At 36.5% G+C, this 16799-nt stretch overlaps 2 protein-coding genes across 3 annotated transcripts; one reads left to right on the top strand and one right to left on the bottom strand.

Moving 5' to 3' along the window:
- The first annotated feature begins 871 nt into the window (after window positions 1–871).
- On the top strand, window positions 872–11270 carry LOC103993814 (branched-chain amino acid aminotransferase 2, chloroplastic). The gene is made up of 10 exons (XM_009414007.3): window positions 872–1214; window positions 2653–2741; window positions 4601–4775; window positions 5393–5569; window positions 5658–5789; window positions 6566–6664; window positions 9197–9313; window positions 9914–10009; window positions 10429–10541; window positions 11015–11270. Exons 1-10 carry the CDS (start codon window positions 1086–1088, stop codon window positions 11130–11132), a joined length of 1245 nt encoding a protein of 414 aa, XP_009412282.2. The 5' UTR covers window positions 872–1085; the 3' UTR covers window positions 11133–11270.
- A 324-nt stretch (window positions 11271–11594) lies between these two features.
- Window positions 11595–15267, bottom strand: LOC103993815 (squalene monooxygenase SE1). 2 transcript variants are annotated; one of them, XM_065194859.1, is made up of 9 exons: window positions 14939–15267; window positions 14638–14749; window positions 14356–14530; window positions 13200–13368; window positions 12791–13009; window positions 12414–12689; window positions 12203–12320; window positions 12042–12076; window positions 11595–11949 (listed from the first exon to the last, which is right to left on the bottom strand). In XM_065194859.1, the coding sequence occupies exons 1-9, from the start codon at window positions 15143–15145 to the stop codon at window positions 11836–11838; spliced, it is 1425 nt and encodes a 474-aa protein (XP_065050931.1). In that variant the 5' UTR covers window positions 15146–15267; the 3' UTR covers window positions 11595–11835. The 2 variants fall into 2 exon arrangements, with proteins under 2 accessions (XP_065050931.1, XP_009412283.2); XM_009414008.3 differs by having other exon boundaries at window positions 12042–12320; window positions 14939–15266.
- Between the last annotated feature and the right edge of the window lie 1532 nt (window positions 15268–16799).

Here is a 16799-nt window from a genome sequence, read left to right as displayed (position 1 = left end):
GAGGTCTCTATATTTAAGAACCCATAGAGTAGGGATCTCATTATCAATATCGAGTTAATGCAGTCTCATTGTTTTAAGCTTTGGTTTATGTTCAAGTTTAAAGCATGTTATATTATCACTCTCATTTAATCCTATAACAAGCTTGATCACATCGAAGGTGTTAGCTAATTAGCTTAGTCGAAAAAGACTTCAATATATCGCATAATCTTGTAGATAGATTATGATTTTTGTTATTAGTTATGGGTTTGACTTGTGTAATATCATATTTTCTAATTATCGCTAATTAGTCGTATGGTGTTTTATAGAAAAGGTAGTTGATTTCGATCTAATAAGGCAAAAATTAAACTAGAAAAGTTATTTATTTATGAATGAGTAATTGAAATTACTCATTAAGTCCGTGTTTGATATTGATCGGATAGTCACGTTGTGTAGTGGTTGTAGGGCAGCCCATTGACTCGGCCCAATTGAAAATTCAATGTCAATGGGCTAATCGACCGGGATTCGGATGTGGTTTGATCAGCCCGTTTAGGCTCCCACAAAGATTGGATCGAGCCAGTTTTAGATGCAAAGCTCGCTTTCACCGAATTGGTTGCACCAAACCGACCAAGAGAAGAACACCACTTTAAAATTCGTGCTGACATGTGGGTCGACTTCTCAGCTCTCGGCACGTTACCGGTCGCTAGAGACTGCCTTCCTATTGGAGGAAGACATGGGTCCCACGTCCCTCAACAGACGTATGAAAGGACGCCACCTGTTTGCTCGCCCGTCCAAACCATGGGAAGTGACGCTGAGGAGGTGTGGGACCCACTCTTTCTACTGACCGACGAGGAGGTGTCCGTCCCAGATGGGGCGCATGCGGTTCGAATTCGATGATAGCAGGTTACAAGCGCGGCAGGAGAGGATCCGCCACTAGGTTAGTAACGGCTCCCCGAAAGTTATCGATATCGCAAAACCGCACGCCGCCACGGATCGCAGAGGAGGGTTTTGTTTGAAGAACGACGTCCCTCTGCTTACTCGAAACCTTCGAGAGGAGAGCCGAACAAGCGAGTGTTTGTGTGTGTCGGGGAGAGGGGATCGGAGATCGAATGGAGCACGGCCTCCTCCCCCATCGTCTACGAGCCGAACATGGCTCTCTCCTCGCCTCATCGTTTCCCGCCGCGTCCCTCGCCGCAGGCCGGAAGCGCCACTACTTTCCATCCTTGTCTTCCGTCAAGGTCCCTATTCTTTTCCCTCCTTCGTGATTAGTTCGCTAGATTCCTGGTTTTAGCTTGATTAGAACTTGCTGATCGATGATTTGGGTCTTTTCCGAACCGATGTGGTCGGATTTCTTGGAGGTTTCTCCTCATAATCGATTTCTTAGATGCATCTCGTTGCTTCTTCATTTGCTGGCCGAAGTGAATCTAGTGTGCTGCCACATAATTTCTTGGTCGCAAGGTGGTTGACCTTTACATTTGCCATAAGAGCCATTATACTAGTGTCAGTGTTTTCCGAAGGAAAAAGGTCTAGTACTACTCTTTGGAGATCTTCTTAACAATTGACAATCTTGGTACTGTTTGATTTGCCAAGAGGGGCCATTTTAGCTGATGTTGACTCCGAGTATTGCCGATTTTACTTTTTTAAGTGATAATCACGAGCATCTCATTGGTTCAAATAACTAATTGATATGAGTTTTCTACCTATCATCGTGCTATTTGCTTATGACATTATGTGGATAAATAATCTTAGGCTGATCAATAAATTCTCCGTATTCCGAGCGCTGTTGTATTTCCATCTCTATCCTGATAATCCTAGTTTTTGAAGTGTCATGAGCAGCTAGTTGGTACTGTGAGATTGGAGAAAAATGTGAGTTTAAGATTTGAATCTATTATTAGTTTTGGAAAATGCTCATTCATAATTATTCGTGCATTATGAGTTGAGTCAAATTGTAGTTGCCATGTGAGGAACGGAATAACAAAGAAAACTTGGTTGGATAATGAAAAAAGCGACAATTGGAACTGGCAGGCAGCAGCTTATTTGAGTTGAGTTGTATGAGATGTGCAGGCAGCATACCACCATGGATAGTGGTAAAAGCAACAAAACTGAAACCGGTACTTGAAACCTTTCTGCAGACCATTTCATAAATCGGTTCAATCAGTTGAACCTTCTTTTTTGTTGAACTGCTAATAGGTTTTTTTTTTCCTGCTTTGTAACTTGTTACGTAAATCATATGATTATGTGGGATTTAACTATTAATTTTCGTTTGTGGCATTCACATCTTTTGTGGATAAATTCAAGCTGTTTATGTTGGCTTCATACCTGTCTCTACTTCGAGACTTTCCTAGTCCCACTTTTAAATTTCAACCATGTCATCTGTTTATTCAGTTTCAACATTGATCAAATGTCACTTTTGGACTGAAGTATTTTTAGTTTTTGATCAATTTACTTGGAAGTATGCTGAAGAAGCATTTTTACCAACTGCTCTTCCCCTCCTAGAGCTCATCCTGTCTAGTTATGTAGCATTCAGAATAGTTTTTATTCTGTAGCTTTATTTTCCAACAGTAGCATTTATAAATGTTTATAAAACACTATTGAATTTAAAATTGATGGTTAGCCTAGCGTTGTTGATTATACGTTTGCCAAGTTGAACTTATACTTTCTGTTTACTCTTTTCAGATTCAAAATCAGTTTCATTCCATGTCGTCTCTTGTTTTAGGGGCCTCTAGCACAATAAGATGTGAAGCAACTGAAGCAAGTGTTTACAGGTATGTATATATGCATCCTGTGTGATGTGATATTGTTGAGCAGGATCTCTATGCGTCATGTTCCTATATTTTCAAGTTTTTTCAAAAAATATTTTTTCCTATCATCTTTAGTGATTCTTCTAAACAATTTATTTGATTTTATCTCTTGTGGCAAAAGATCCTTGTCGCAAACCCTAAATAGTTGGCACATTTTGGCTTCTTGTTGTCATTGTTGTACTGATATAAGTCAAACATCATGAATATTGAAATTACTCTAAAGTTAAATGTCATGAATTTGCATGAGCATAGGAACAACAGTCAGTTTTGGGTGAATAAGCCTGTTTAGTTTAGCTACACCATGGTCATTGGTTAGTGTTTGTCAACTCATGCGTATTTTTCTTTCACAAACTCTGCTATTGTTATTCCCTACTTACAGCTAAAAGGTAAAGTTTGTGTGGATGTGCTAACAAAGATGATATATAACTCTTTCATTGTTTGGGCTTGACTTCTAGCCTACCCAAATGTCCAGCATAAGAGTGTGCAAGTGGCAAGGTACTGCAATGTGATGGCTTTCGTCAGTAATTTTATTTTTGAATTTGAAGTCCAGGTCTGTATTTCCATTGCATTCTATCCACAAGTATGCCAAAGCTCAATTGTAAGTTTCAAAAGTTCACTGAAGGGGAGATACTATCAATTTTATTAGACAAGAAAGAGTTAGACAATTACTCACTTTTCTAATTTACTTAGTCAATCCGTTTATCACTTAAAATTGTCGACTGCATTTGTCAATATTGGATATCTTCATGTGAGCATCTGCAATTGAGAATGAATAACCCTTAAGATAAAAAACCGGCAGCAGTCTGTTCCACTCATACTGATGTTGCTTGCAAGAAATTGTCCTGTTTTCAATCTATTTAGGTAAATTTGGAGGGAGCTCTTCCCTTCTAAATTTTGAGTGATTATGAGTTTTCTTTTGGTTTTTTTGATGGCTTAACTTTCTCTAGTTGTGGCTATTTGACATCTCCATTTTTGTGTGCTAAATTTTTTATCAAGATTTATCTGAAATAACTTGCTCTATCCTACTGGATTTGTTTCAAACTTTTTACCAATCGTACTGGTTGGCATTGAGCACAATTTTTAAGTGTAATAATTTTCAGGCCATGCAACTGATAGTCATGTTAATTGCGAGATATGTTTTGGCCTGTTTTGAATTTATTTATGCAAAATAAGAGGGAGTACAATTTACTCAGTAGTGTTGATGATGTTTTTGGTTATTGGGATATGCTTGACTTCCATTATTTGTCACTAATGTAATTCTCCATTTGTTGTATTAATTTATTGTTGAAATTTGTCTGAAATAACTTGCTCTTTTTTCTTTTTAATTCCATTATATATATGTAATGTTTTAGATACTAAGGTACATAGACTGTACCATAGTATTTTGATATCATATTGGTGTATAAAAAGCAATGTTTGATGTACTGAAGCATACCGCTCGGTACGGGTGGTACGTACCAATCCGATAGAGGATCGGTACGGTCAGTACATCAGTATATCCTAGTATATCGTGTGTCGGTATTTTCGATATTACTCGGTATGTACCGTACCAATAGCTAGTCGTTACACTGGTATGGACCGACAATGTGAACCATGATAAAAAGTACTGATATCGTACTTGTATCCACATATCACCAACTCTTTAGTACTGGCACAGGTATGGGCACTTGTATTTGAAGTCTTGGTAAAATAATTTTTTAACAATATACTTTTCTTATGATGAAAACAATTTATTAGTAAATTTATAATGTTTTCCTTTCAGTGTATCTTATGTTTCTATTTGCTGTTTGGTAAATGCTGATAATAATTGTGCGTTTGGGCAGAGAAACTGTTGAAACTATAAATTTGGACTGGGATAATCTTGGATTTGGACTGGTGCCCACTGATCATATGTACATTTCCAAATGTTCCCAGGATGGAATATTTACAAAAGGTGAATTGCTTCGTTATGGGCCCATTGAATTGAGTCCATCATCTGGAGTATTAAATTATGGGCAGGTTAGTAAAGAATTAGAAACTCACAACTTATTTGCATTTAAATTGCATAATCATGGTAGCATTTCACATAATTAATTTAATGTGTATGGTTCTCAATTTGCTATCACCATTTTTTCCTTTTCAAAGAATGAAAAACACTTGGTGTATTTTTGAGTCGTAGTTTTGAAAATTGGGAAGACAAGCTTCAAATTGTTGGAAATGGAATCAATACAGGTTTGTTTTTCATCTCCGTTGATGATAAATACTTAGTGGAAGCATTGTGATCTGCCTTCTGTTTTTCTATGCTTCGAGTACTGATTTCTTGTCTTTTAAATTCAACATAATATCGAGAAACTTAAGTTTCTGAGGGTCACTGAGATTTTGATGTGAAAAAAGTTCGTTAATTTTGTACCCAAACATTCTAGTGACTTGCTGAGTTTGTTTCTTTGACTTCTTGACTATCTTTTGAATGAGAATCATACAAAACATAGATGCCGATCACCATGTGGTTGATGCTAGTATGTTGCATGGATGCACTTGAATACAAGATGTATTGAAATTCGAAGTTATGCATCATATTGGATTCTTATGAATTTAATAAATTTTGTCTATTAGAATGTTCATGGTTTGTATTTCAGGGACTTTTTGAAGGTTTAAAAGCATACAAGAAGGAAGATGGATCTATTCTACTTTTTCGACCCCATGAAAATGCCTTGCGAATGAGAATGGGTGCAGAGAGGATGTGCATGCCTTCGCCAGCAGTTGAGCAATTTGTTGATGCCGTGAAGCTCACTGTTTTGGCAAATAAACGCTGGGTAGTTTTAATGCTACTGTCAAGCTTTAAGTTTAAGCATATCTATATGGAATTTAAGATGCATAAACTGCTTTGATTCTACGATGCAGGTACCACCTACAGGTAAAGGTTCCTTGTATATTAGACCACTCCTTTTTGGGAGTGGTACTGTTCTTGGTCTTGCACCAGCTCCTGAGTACACCTTTCTTATATTTGTCTCACCTGTTGGGAACTATTTTAAGGTTGGTCAACCTTGCCTTTTGCTTCTCTAGAAAGTTATCTAGGTTGGTTCACTTCTTTTCCAGCTAACATAAAGAACATCATCATATCTGTAACTGTGATGCTTGTTTCAGCATCGTGCACTGTATGCCTACCTTTGTATGATAACATCTGAAGAAGATATAAGGAGACCTCATTGAAGTTCTAATGAAAACTTGCATTGATCAGGGCATGAGAAGTGTCCAGTTGACAGCATCAAGAATCAAGAATTAATTACCAAAAATAAAAGCAAAAATGAAAGTGAATCTTCAAAGGCGTCAGATGCTCCCAACCTGAAATTGCTGGGACAAATTAATTACCTGGTTATCTAGGTTTGTCTGAAATTGCTTGATATTGGGGACAAATAGTTCCCTAAGTTCATGATGGGAAATTGAATCTTCTGGAGGTTGTTGAGTAATAACACTTTTTTCTCCATCCTGTACCCTTTGTTAGTTATTGAAATAATTGATCGTATGCTACTAATTTCTCCAGGTTTATTTGATAAAATTGAAGGAGAATTCCAGTGAACATGATATCATCAAACCAGTATATGTGAACAATGGAAAAAAAAAACTATGCATTCTTATGTAATCTCACCCATCTTTTGTATGTGGATGCTATGATGCCTTTTATTTTCTTTATCTCTTTCTCCTGATGCTGTAATGTTATTACGCATGCGTTTAAATTTTTTTGTTACAATTCTGATGAACTAGTTTCCATTGGCAAAGAACAAACTAATAGGTGGAAGTATGCTTTTCAGGAGGGCTTAGCTCCAATAAACTTGGTAGTTGAAAATGAGTTTCACCGTGCAGCCCCAGGTGGAACTGGAGGCGTAAAGACTATCGGAAATTATGCATCGGTAAGTGAACTTGTTACAAGCGTTGAACAAGCGAGTCTTATAACTGCTTTAGCATTTAGGCTCTTACTGTGCTCAAGGTCTTTATCTGCTGTAGACCGTAGGCAAGCATAGCTTTACACCATACCTTCTGTCGGTAGACAGCTGCTTGTTGTTGGCATTTCTGCATATGCTCATTCTATTATGCTCTTGATGGGTCATGTATTGTCTGACAATTACTTTTGGACCACTTTTGAGAAGATAGGCTGTGTTTACACTATCATCTCAATTTGGATGTCTGGACTGTATGTTGATTTGTAAATTCTGTCAGTTGGAACTGCACTATACTTAAAATATAAAATTAAAGACATACAGATAAATAATGCTCATCTATAGAATATTTTATGGCACGCTAGTGTGTAGTTTATACTTTATAGAGCTCATAAAGAAGGCATTGCACTCGCTCGCCATGGAAGTTGCTAGTTATATACTATTTTAGTTTATTCTTCATTTCTTCAAAGTTGTTTAGTGTAATGATTCAGTTCCTCATAATGTTTAGAATGCAGAAACTTCCATTAAATTTATAAGTTTGTGCAGGATTCATTTATGAAAGAGGGATTTCACACTAAATTCAGTAGAACATGAAAAACATAATTTGTTAACATGCTTAGGCAGTCATGAGCAGTAATCCTTTAACAAGCTTCTGTGGAAAACTTCGGCACTCCGGCAGATGCTTAGAGAAAAGTTCTTAAGATAATATTAGATTTGGTGCTTGTATATAAAAATTGCTTGCAAAATATTTTAATAATCTGTACATTGTCACAAAACATATTATGAACATATGCAGCCCTTCTGCAGTAACTTTTTACTGTAAATTTATATGATGTAATTTTTATTACCCATTGTTTCATATTGGTCATCCAATTTTAATTCTAAGAGTTGTTAGATTTTCATTCTAAATTTTATAGGTGACTTATTTGATGATATTTTTAAAGTGCTGCATAGAACTACTAGCAAAAAATAAGTATAAACACTATTGTAACGATGAAGATCCAATGTGCATTATGGCTAAGAACATGCATGATTAAGAGTATGTATAATTCAACATATTCATGTTATGTATAAATATGTCCTTTTCTTCTGTACTAAGTACATAAACAAGACCTGCACATGTTGCATTACTTAAAATGACAAGTACGCTAATTTTTGTGATTTTTTTGAAAAAAAATTTATCTTCAAATGTAACAAGGTAAAATCAAAGGTCTCATCTAGGTGTTTCAGTGATTGCTTGGCTTGAAATCCAAAGAGGGCTAGGCACTTAAGAGGTATGATAACTCAATCTGTCTGGCAGCTTGATGATAACATTAATGGTGATTTTTTTTTATAAAATTCAAAGAAATCAAGTATAGTTGTAATAAAGAAAAACTACAATAGAAAAAGAATTATGATCTTAAAATGGTAAAACCTGCTAATATTTTTAGTGGAGAAAGATGTAAAGAAATATTTGTTTGCTCTCACCCTGGCAGTCTCCATTAAGGTCCTCCCTTGTTCATACTTAACTCCTATTACCAACATGGCTGCCTTAAAATTATCTTAGTTTACAGGTTAAATGACTAGCACCGAGACAAGAAACATGTTCTCTACGGAGAAATGTTTGCCTAACCACTTGTTTATGTCTTGAAGCGTTTTAATTCAACTAATTCCTCTGTATCTTTTATATTTTGTTTATCTATATGATCGAGCACGAATATTTTTAAAGATGGATTCGGATGGTAGAAGTACATTGGCTTTATACATTGATTTTATCTAGAAATTGGCTTTATACTTTTATATTAAAATTTGAAAAAGAATACAAAAGAACAAGGAGTACATTGTGGTCAGGTGCATTTGGTATTGCAATTTTTTATTAAGTATGATCTTTTGAATTTTTTTTATTTATTGTCCTGTTTTCTTTATGTATTTATGTAATTCGTCACATGTATGTCCTAGAACAACAATAAAAAATGAAATTTTGAATTTTTTTCTGGCCACATGTTTTGTAAAACTTCAAAACTTTGTAGTCCACCATCCTATAATACTTAATTTGGAGTAATTGCATAATTCTCAAAACCCTCCTATAATGCTTAATTTGGAGGATAAATTGCATAATCCTAACCATGACATCCAGAAAAGCAAACTGGAAGTTGTTAGTTATGCAGTACTTCATGGTTAATAATCCTTTCAGCTGTTTTATAGCAGCTAATATACTCGAGAAATGGGCAGGGTTTTTAGAGATGATAAATGATTTTGATGTAGCAGTACAATCACTGAAAAAGGGCCACTTCTCCAAGACCATGTATTTTGCTTAGGTTAGCAACCTTGAGGCCCTTGCATGTGAATGTTGATGTTGTATTAATGCCTTTTATCATTTTATTCCATCATGAGTTGTTTCTTAGTGCAATTGAAAGTGCTAAGTGATAAGCTTTGGCAATTTCAAGTTCAAGTCCTTAGTAAAACTTGGATTGTTATGGTCTACATTCTTGGTAATATGATTCCTCTCTGCTCATCTTTATGTAGGTCCTGAAAGCACAAAAGAGAGCTAAAGAGAATGGCTACTCTGATGTTTTGTATCTTGACTCTGTTCATAAGAAGTATCTGGAGGAAGTTTCATCTTGTAATATTTTTGTCGTGAAGGTATGGTTGCTATGAATTCTCTTGTTTGTCTATGGTGCTGTGAAGCATGTACCTGAACTATTTGCAATTGGTGATGTTTCCCACCTGGCACCGAAGCATGAAATTACAGCTTTATTTTGTTACTTAATCTGCTGATACTTAATCAATTCATGATTGAACTAGAATTAAAACATTTCTTGAAGAGCTTCAACTTTTCAGTGTTTGTCTTTCATATATCGGCATTTGTTTAAGGGTTACTTTCTTGGCAAAATGTACAATACTCCTTGACGCAGTGTATAAATAAAATACATTTCTGAAGTGTACTTTTTGCATCATCACATGCTGGCCTTTCAGCTAAATCATATGCTGTACTTCAGAACTATATTCTTTGGTTGTTTTAAATATTAAACTCTTCTATATATTCTTTATTCCTTTTGAAATTTGCTTTGTCAATTCTTGTGATAATCAGTGACAAAGCATATCTATCTTCTTGTGCATGGATGACAGTTGACTATAGAATCTTTTAGTAAGTTGCTTTGGACAGTATCTTTTCTTCTTCGGGCACTATTGTTGCAGGCAGTCCAAATTTTTATGACATTGAAATGACTTTTTCTTTGACAGAACAAAATCATTTCAACACCAGAAATAAAAGGAACAATATTGCCAGGCATTACAAGGAAAAGTATAATTGATGTTGCTCGTGGTCAAGGCTATCAGGTATTGAGTCCAATTGTCTTTTACATACTTCATAAAAGGATTTTGGTGTGTTCATTGCTTCACATAATAGCTTGATGGAAAAAAGAAAACAATTGTACTTACTTTTGTAGGTTCAGGGTTGAATATATATATTAAAAATCCTCATGTTGCTTTTTTTTGCTTCTTTTTTCCTTCTGCCTCCATTTGAGCATTCTTATATTGAAGTTGGTATAGATTTAGTTAATTATTAATCATTTACGTTTGTTGATATTAGTTGAATCTATTATTTTTTTTTCTGCTCAATTTATTCTTTTCCTAAAGCAGAATTTTTAACCAACTTGTGAATATGTAGTTGCCCGATGAGAGTATTATAATAAAAAATATTGTCTTTTTCATAATCATTATACCTTTCTCCTCATGGTAGTCATACAACTTTGCAGGTCGAGGAGCGTCTTGTGTCAGTGGAAGAACTGCTTGATGCTGATGAAGTTTTTTGTACGGGAACAGCAGTTGTTGTTTCTCCTGTGGGAAGTATAACATATTTGGGAAGAAAGTATGTTCTATCTCTCTTGTAGTTCCATTCTTCTTTTGATACCGGATATATTATATGTTTTACCAATTGGATCTAGGGATAAAACTTTTGAGGTTGCTTTCAACTTTAGATGTTTGAAGATCTGAAACAGGATATTCACTGGAGGGAGCCTCTTAGATATCCTTTTGGTTTCTCACTTTTGTGGTTACTCTGCCATATTCTTGAAGAAGTGCATTAATAAAATTCTGATGTAGTCAAGCTTTGCCTGATTATTTGAGTTCGGTGTGGTGCATCTTTTTTATCATTCCTTTTGCCTTAAAAGCTGGTTTTCTGTATCTCGGAAGGCTTTTCACGGTCACTTCCTGCCACTTCCATTCTGATAATTGTCTTCCACCTGTTTCTATATGCTCATGTACCTAATTGTCTGCCACTTCCGATAGTTCTCAATGCTGTTTGGTTCAGTTGTCTTATCTTGCTGTGTTAAATTGATGCAGGGTTGAGTACAAGAACAACGGAATCGGGGTTGTGTCTCAACAGGTCTACTCTTCACTTACCAGTTTACAGATGGGCCTTACAGAGGACAAGATGGGTTGGACAATGAAGTTAAACTAGGAGCTTCATAGTGACTTCAAAGAATAAATGCATTGCCCTCATCTGTAACCAGTTTAGTTCGACTCTTTGCAGTTGTTGGAACACTCATGACCGAGATACATATTAAATTTATCGACCGAGTAGTATTATTTTGCTGTATGAGTAGTTGTTGGAACACTCGTGTACTGCTCCATCATAACTGGTCCCAGTCCAGAAGGGCAAACATCCGTGCCTCGTGTTTTGTTCTCATCTGATGACAGGTATCATTTAATCATTCAATCCTTGATGGGGAATAATTATCATTCGACATGTTCTCATCTGATGTCAGGTCTTATCATTTAATCATTCAATCCTTGATGGGGAATAATTATCATGCAATACAATCGGACGGTCGAATAATTGATCTTGAATCCCATGGAGTGCATATTTTTACAAGCAAGCAAGCTGGTGGCAGCGATGCAATCTTGTTGTGGAGACACGTAATTTGGGAGCTTAATTTACATAAGCACTGCATATGTTTTATACAGATATCTCAGCATACATACACACACACATAATCCCAATACTAGTATATTCCCACATGTTCCCAATATATATAAATATATACATATATATACACATCACATGCATTCCCACGAATAAACCATGGACATGGCACATACGCAGAAATAAGGGGAAGAAGGTAGACACTGAGCTTGGCCCCGTCCTGGCCATCCCCCTGTTATTATTGTTTCAGTTGGGCAGGAGGAGCTCTATAATATGCAGGAAAAGTAGCAGGGAAGAACGTTTGCCTAACCCCTTCTGCTTTCATGAGGGGGAGAACGATACCTGCAGCAGCCTGAAATAAAAAGAAGCATCACAAAATGAGTCATCAACTTCTCATAACAACATTTAAGCAGCTAAACTAAACTAGAAACTTTCATTACTTACAGAAATCAGTCTCGCACTACCACGTAATCCCCGGACTGATGGAATTGGCAACAGTAGATTACCAACTCCATGAGTAACAGCAACAAGGAAGTGGATGACCAGATGCAGTGGGCTGACAGTAAGACCACCGATTAAAGCAGTAGAGTCACTTGAAAACCTACCTCCAAGGCTCAGACAGTCAAAATAGGCTTGTCCAATTTCCTTCCTAGCTTCATCAGGTGATGCGCTGAATAATTTGTAAAACGCATCTGCCAGCATGTTCATTGTAGAAGCAACCGGCTGCAAAGGAAGGAAAAAGGAATATATATGTATGATGCACAACATAGAGAGTCTGCAACATAACATCAAACAAGGACAACACTTTTGTCTTACTTTCCGCAAAATGTAGAAAGATTCCAAGTATTTGCAGAGAGCAGCAGCATCATGGAGATCATGGAGAGGCCTAAGAAGATCACGTAGCACGATTACATCAGATAAGCCCACCGTCATTCCTCCACCAGTTAGGGGATGGCGCATATTGAATGCATCCCCCATCAAGAGGACTCCGGGTGTAAGATGAGCATCAGCTGGCATGCTTTTGCATGGCATAGTTCTGATGTTTCCTTTATCAATGGCCGCAACAAAAGCATCACGCAGCTCAGTCGGAACCTGGATTAACCAGAATGCTAGAATTCACAACAATAATTGCACAGAAAGCTCCTTAATGTGACAAGACATCATCTTAATTTGCAATGCTGACTCAAAAGTACCTGAGGTGCCACAATAGTCTTCAAATAATTTTCCATTTCACCATTCGCAATAGAAGGAACCTTCTGCCCAGGGACAACAACCAAACAGCGAGTCTCTGTGCTACTTATTGAGTAGAACAATACTATTGAAGGATCCTCTAAGATAAAATGCACATGGTTCGGAAATGGAAGTTGAAAGTCCTTCAAAAGCAAACCAACAAAATAAGAAGGTACATCCACCTGTAAGAATGAAATTTATCAGTGCTACAACCACAGCTTACGTATAGAAATTCTTGTCAAAATACAAGTGAATGTCAAAAAGAGATACTTCCGGTGAATTTTTTGGCAAATTGTGATAATGAATAAATGCAGTTATTAGAAGAGAGAAATGAAAAAGAAAAGAAACATCAAGTTCTCTATTTATTTTTACCTTGGAGGAACAGAGTGTGTGCCTCAGATTCGAAAAGCAGCCATCACATACAACTGTAAGAGGTGCAAAAGCTTTCGATTCTTTACCAGATTTAGTCTTGTAAACTACCCCCTTAACTATTCCGTCTTCTTTAATCAAGGATGTTACAGTTCCCTGCTTCAACTGAACACTGGAAAAGAAGGGGTTGAACTTTAATTTCTTTTAAAGAAATATAGAAGCAAAAAGTCTTGAAATGTATATGAAATTTAGTTTATGTAACAGTGATGATTTGCATCCTAATGATGCTTCATTGTACCAGTATTAAGAGTAACAGGAAAAATGTGTTGCCTAATCTGATCATGCTTCAGTGTACCAGCATCATTGTACCTAATCTGATCCATCTAATCAGCTCATTGTCGATAGCTGAATAGTATAGTATAGGAAAAATGTTTGCCGATATTGAAGATTATTTCTTTACTACTTTTCCTTTCCAATAATTGATCTACCGTGTTCAGTTATTCAACTGATCCTCCCCAGACGCTGCACGGGGTGGAGTCTCGTGCCTTGGATACATCTTTTTTTTTTTATTCAATTAGTAACTGAAAATTAAGCATGATCCAGGGCGCCTTGAATGCCTTACTCAAAGCTTCATATGGATCGATCATTAACAAAAGCCTCTATGAATATGCTAGCTAACAATGTTCAAGGGTCAAATCCTATCATCACCACTTATCCTTTGCACAAAAAAAAAAAAAAAAAACCCTTCTTTTACAGATTCGAGGTTCGATAAAGTATTCGATCAATGTTGAACTGTTAAATTTCATAATAAACCACATGCAGCCTCTTTTACGAGTTGGACTAAGTATTCAATCAATACCAAACTGCTGAATTTTATAACATCAGGATCTTAAATGAAAAGATATCTAAAGGAAAGTTTTTGGCATCAAACAAAATCTTAGACTTAGTAGAATTCTGTCTAAGGCTAAATGAATGTTGCAAAAAAACAAAAAACAAAAAAGGATAAGATGACAGCTAATCAATAGAAAATTGCTTCATATATCTCATATAAGGTATAACATCATTCAACTGAACATTATACCTATGTCTCGTATGATCGGGGAAATAAAAAAGAGTATCACTACGATAGTAAAAAGTTTTAGAATAGATGATAGATAACCTGGACAAGGACGCTGCTTTCTCTCGCAATCTTTGGATGAAACGCCCATGATGGAAGCTCCTGGCAGCAACATCTACATGATACTTCTCCAGAGGTATTGAGAGTTTGGCGCTTCTCCCATTTTTGGTAAGAACATAGCCAAGGACCCGCTGAGCATCGATCTCGTCGACACAATCTACAGTGCACAAAATTAATCGACGAGTATGAAATCGCAAGCATGACGGCCAAAATTGCAGCTAATCATTCAAATATACTCTCCAACTGGTCAGCCGGGTGCCGTACCCTCGAGCCCTAGCTCAAGTAAGTTTAGGCAACCTCCAGGTTGCAAGACTTCACCAACAATTGTGTCCGGCTCAGCCAAATCTCTCTCGATGACATGCACACGTCTACCATCCTGCACAATCAGAATCATGAAGCCGCTCTGTACGTTACGATTCCAGTTTACCTTTCCCTTATCAAGCTATAAATACACAGATAACTACGTGGGTGGTGATGTTGGCATCGACTAAAAATCCTAGTTTTGGCTGCTCAGATAATAACTATTGGGAAGCTTAATGGCGATAAAAGAAGAAGGAGACGTCACCTTCCCGAGCGCACAAGCAAGAGCGGAGCCGGTGACCCCGGCGCCGACGACGATAACATCGGCTCCACCAAATCCGGCGGCCACCGCGCCAGAATCGCGCTTTCCAGTGGCCTTCCGGCCCTTCCCCCAACGTCCATGGATCCCGAGGAGGAGGAGAAACGCTAGGATCGAAGCAGCGATGACTCCCAATGGGTACATTCCCTCCATCTCCTTCTCCCACCCACTCTCTGTCTCGCTTCCCTACTCCCTCCCGTCGTCGCGAACCACACCTATAAGTAGGGAGAGGGATATCGGTCGCCGCTCTTACCTTAACCTAACGTTACGACGCTCTCTCCTCAATGCGGAAGTTGGCATGTCAGCGTTTTTATCGCTGGGATATGTAACGCTTGATTTTTTTAGCAATAGAACGGTCTGACTGTTTTATCGATCATTAAAAGTCGTCGCCAATATCGCCACGTGGCCTCCTTGTCAGATCTCAACCAACCCCAGTCGTATCCACGTATCATTTCGGCAAGCCGGTGGGCGGTGAAACGAGCCCTGGCGTTTCTGGAGTCTTCCAAAGAGTACAATACGCGCATCGGTTCACATGGAGATGGTGGAATCCCAATCTTAGATGGGAGGAACAATAGGACTTGGATAGAAAACTGGAGGTCAAGTTCATGACGATTTTGGATGATTGGAACATGAGAAGAGCATATGAGAAAGATGCAATGGAATCATCAGAATAAAAGGGGACGATTTGGAGGGCAAAATATGTTTCTAAATTATTATAATAAAAATATAAAAAAACTAAAACGAAATAATGTATCTCAGCCATTATTGTCAAAAATTTCAACAATGATTTCTTCTTGAACTTCGACATTTTTCGATTCAGAACTCTCGTTAGATAGTGTAGAAAATTTTTTAGACCTCAAAGAGATGTTGAGCCGAAAGATCAAAATCTTCGTTTATTATCAACCGATAACGTTCAAGAATTAATTCAAATTTATAACGTTTAAATCATAATAATAAATTTTAATGATATTAAATAAAATATTTAATAATAATAATTTTATTTTATAATAAATAAAAAAATAAAAATATTTAAATCATAATAATAAATAAAAATTTATGAAAAAAATTATGAATCTTGCATGGCTTTCATAAAACAATTACTTGAGAGAATCCGTGATCAAAGATTATTACTCTCTATAAATATATTAGTTTTCATAAAACAATTACTTGAGAGACTTATTGATCGAAGCATTTTTATTTTTTCAATAAAGCTTCTTCAATAATTATTTTTATCTTCTATTCTTTTCTTCATGGTATGTGAAAAAAGCAAAGTTTTACTCTTGTAAAGTATTTTAATTTCTTCAATAATTATTTTTATATTTTATTCTTTTCTTCAATTAAAATATTATTGGATTCGGGAATCACAAAAGACATAATCTCTTTTGTGCAATTCCAAATGTGAAGTAAGTCTTCGTATCTTATTGGTGAAACTTAATACTTGAAATTCAACAGAACCCCTGTTTTCTTCTTTTTCTTCTTGTGGAAGAAGTGAAATGAATGAATTTTTGACCATAAAACTTTTTTTATCTTTTTCTTTTCTTTCTTTTTCATGCCATGGATTTTACCGAATGAACATAAATCTGAAAATCTAGTCAACCATCCAAACATGATCCCAGAGGACTGAAATTGTTGGTGATTTTGCTTGCACGAGAGATGCCAGCATTTTTGTGGTTATAAAACTTGTGGTAGGTATTAAGATGGTCTGCAGCTTGTTTTCTTCCTCCCACTTGAGTTACATGTTGATTGATGGATTCTTGGATGGATCAATAAGTTTTGCCTCCATGTCTTTTTTGCAGGACCATTTACT

Source organism: Musa acuminata, chromosome BXJ1-8, assembly GCF_036884655.1.
Source record: "Musa acuminata AAA Group cultivar baxijiao chromosome BXJ1-8, Cavendish_Baxijiao_AAA, whole genome shotgun sequence".
NCBI lineage: Eukaryota > Viridiplantae > Streptophyta > Magnoliopsida > Zingiberales > Musaceae > Musa > Musa acuminata.
This window is presented reverse-complemented; position numbering and strand designations above follow the sequence as displayed.

Excerpts from the sequence above, each read along its gene's own strand:
- LOC103993814 (XM_009414007.3), top strand. The coding sequence starts at position 1,086 with ATGGAGCACGGCCTCCTCCCCCATCGTCTACGAGCCGAACATGGCTCT. Across the intron at positions 5,790-6,565 it reads CTGTTGGGAACTATTTTAAG|GAGGGCTTAGCTCCAATAAA; the intron begins GTTGGTCAACCT and ends TATGCTTTTCAG. Across the intron at positions 10,542-11,014 it reads ATAACATATTTGGGAAGAAA|GGTTGAGTACAAGAACAACG; the intron begins GTATGTTCTATC and ends AAATTGATGCAG.
- LOC103993815 (XM_009414008.3), bottom strand. The coding sequence starts at position 15,145 with ATGGAGGGAATGTACCCATTGGGAGTCATCGCTGCTTCGATCCTAGCG. Across the intron at positions 13,369-14,355 it reads AAAGCAGCGTCCTTGTCCAG|TGTTCAGTTGAAGCAGGGAA; the intron begins GTTATCTATCAT and ends CTTCTTTTCCAG. Across the intron at positions 11,950-12,041 it reads GTAGTGCGAGACTGATTTCT|GCTGCTGCAGGTATCGTTCT; the intron begins GTAAGTAATGAA and ends TTTTTATTTCAG.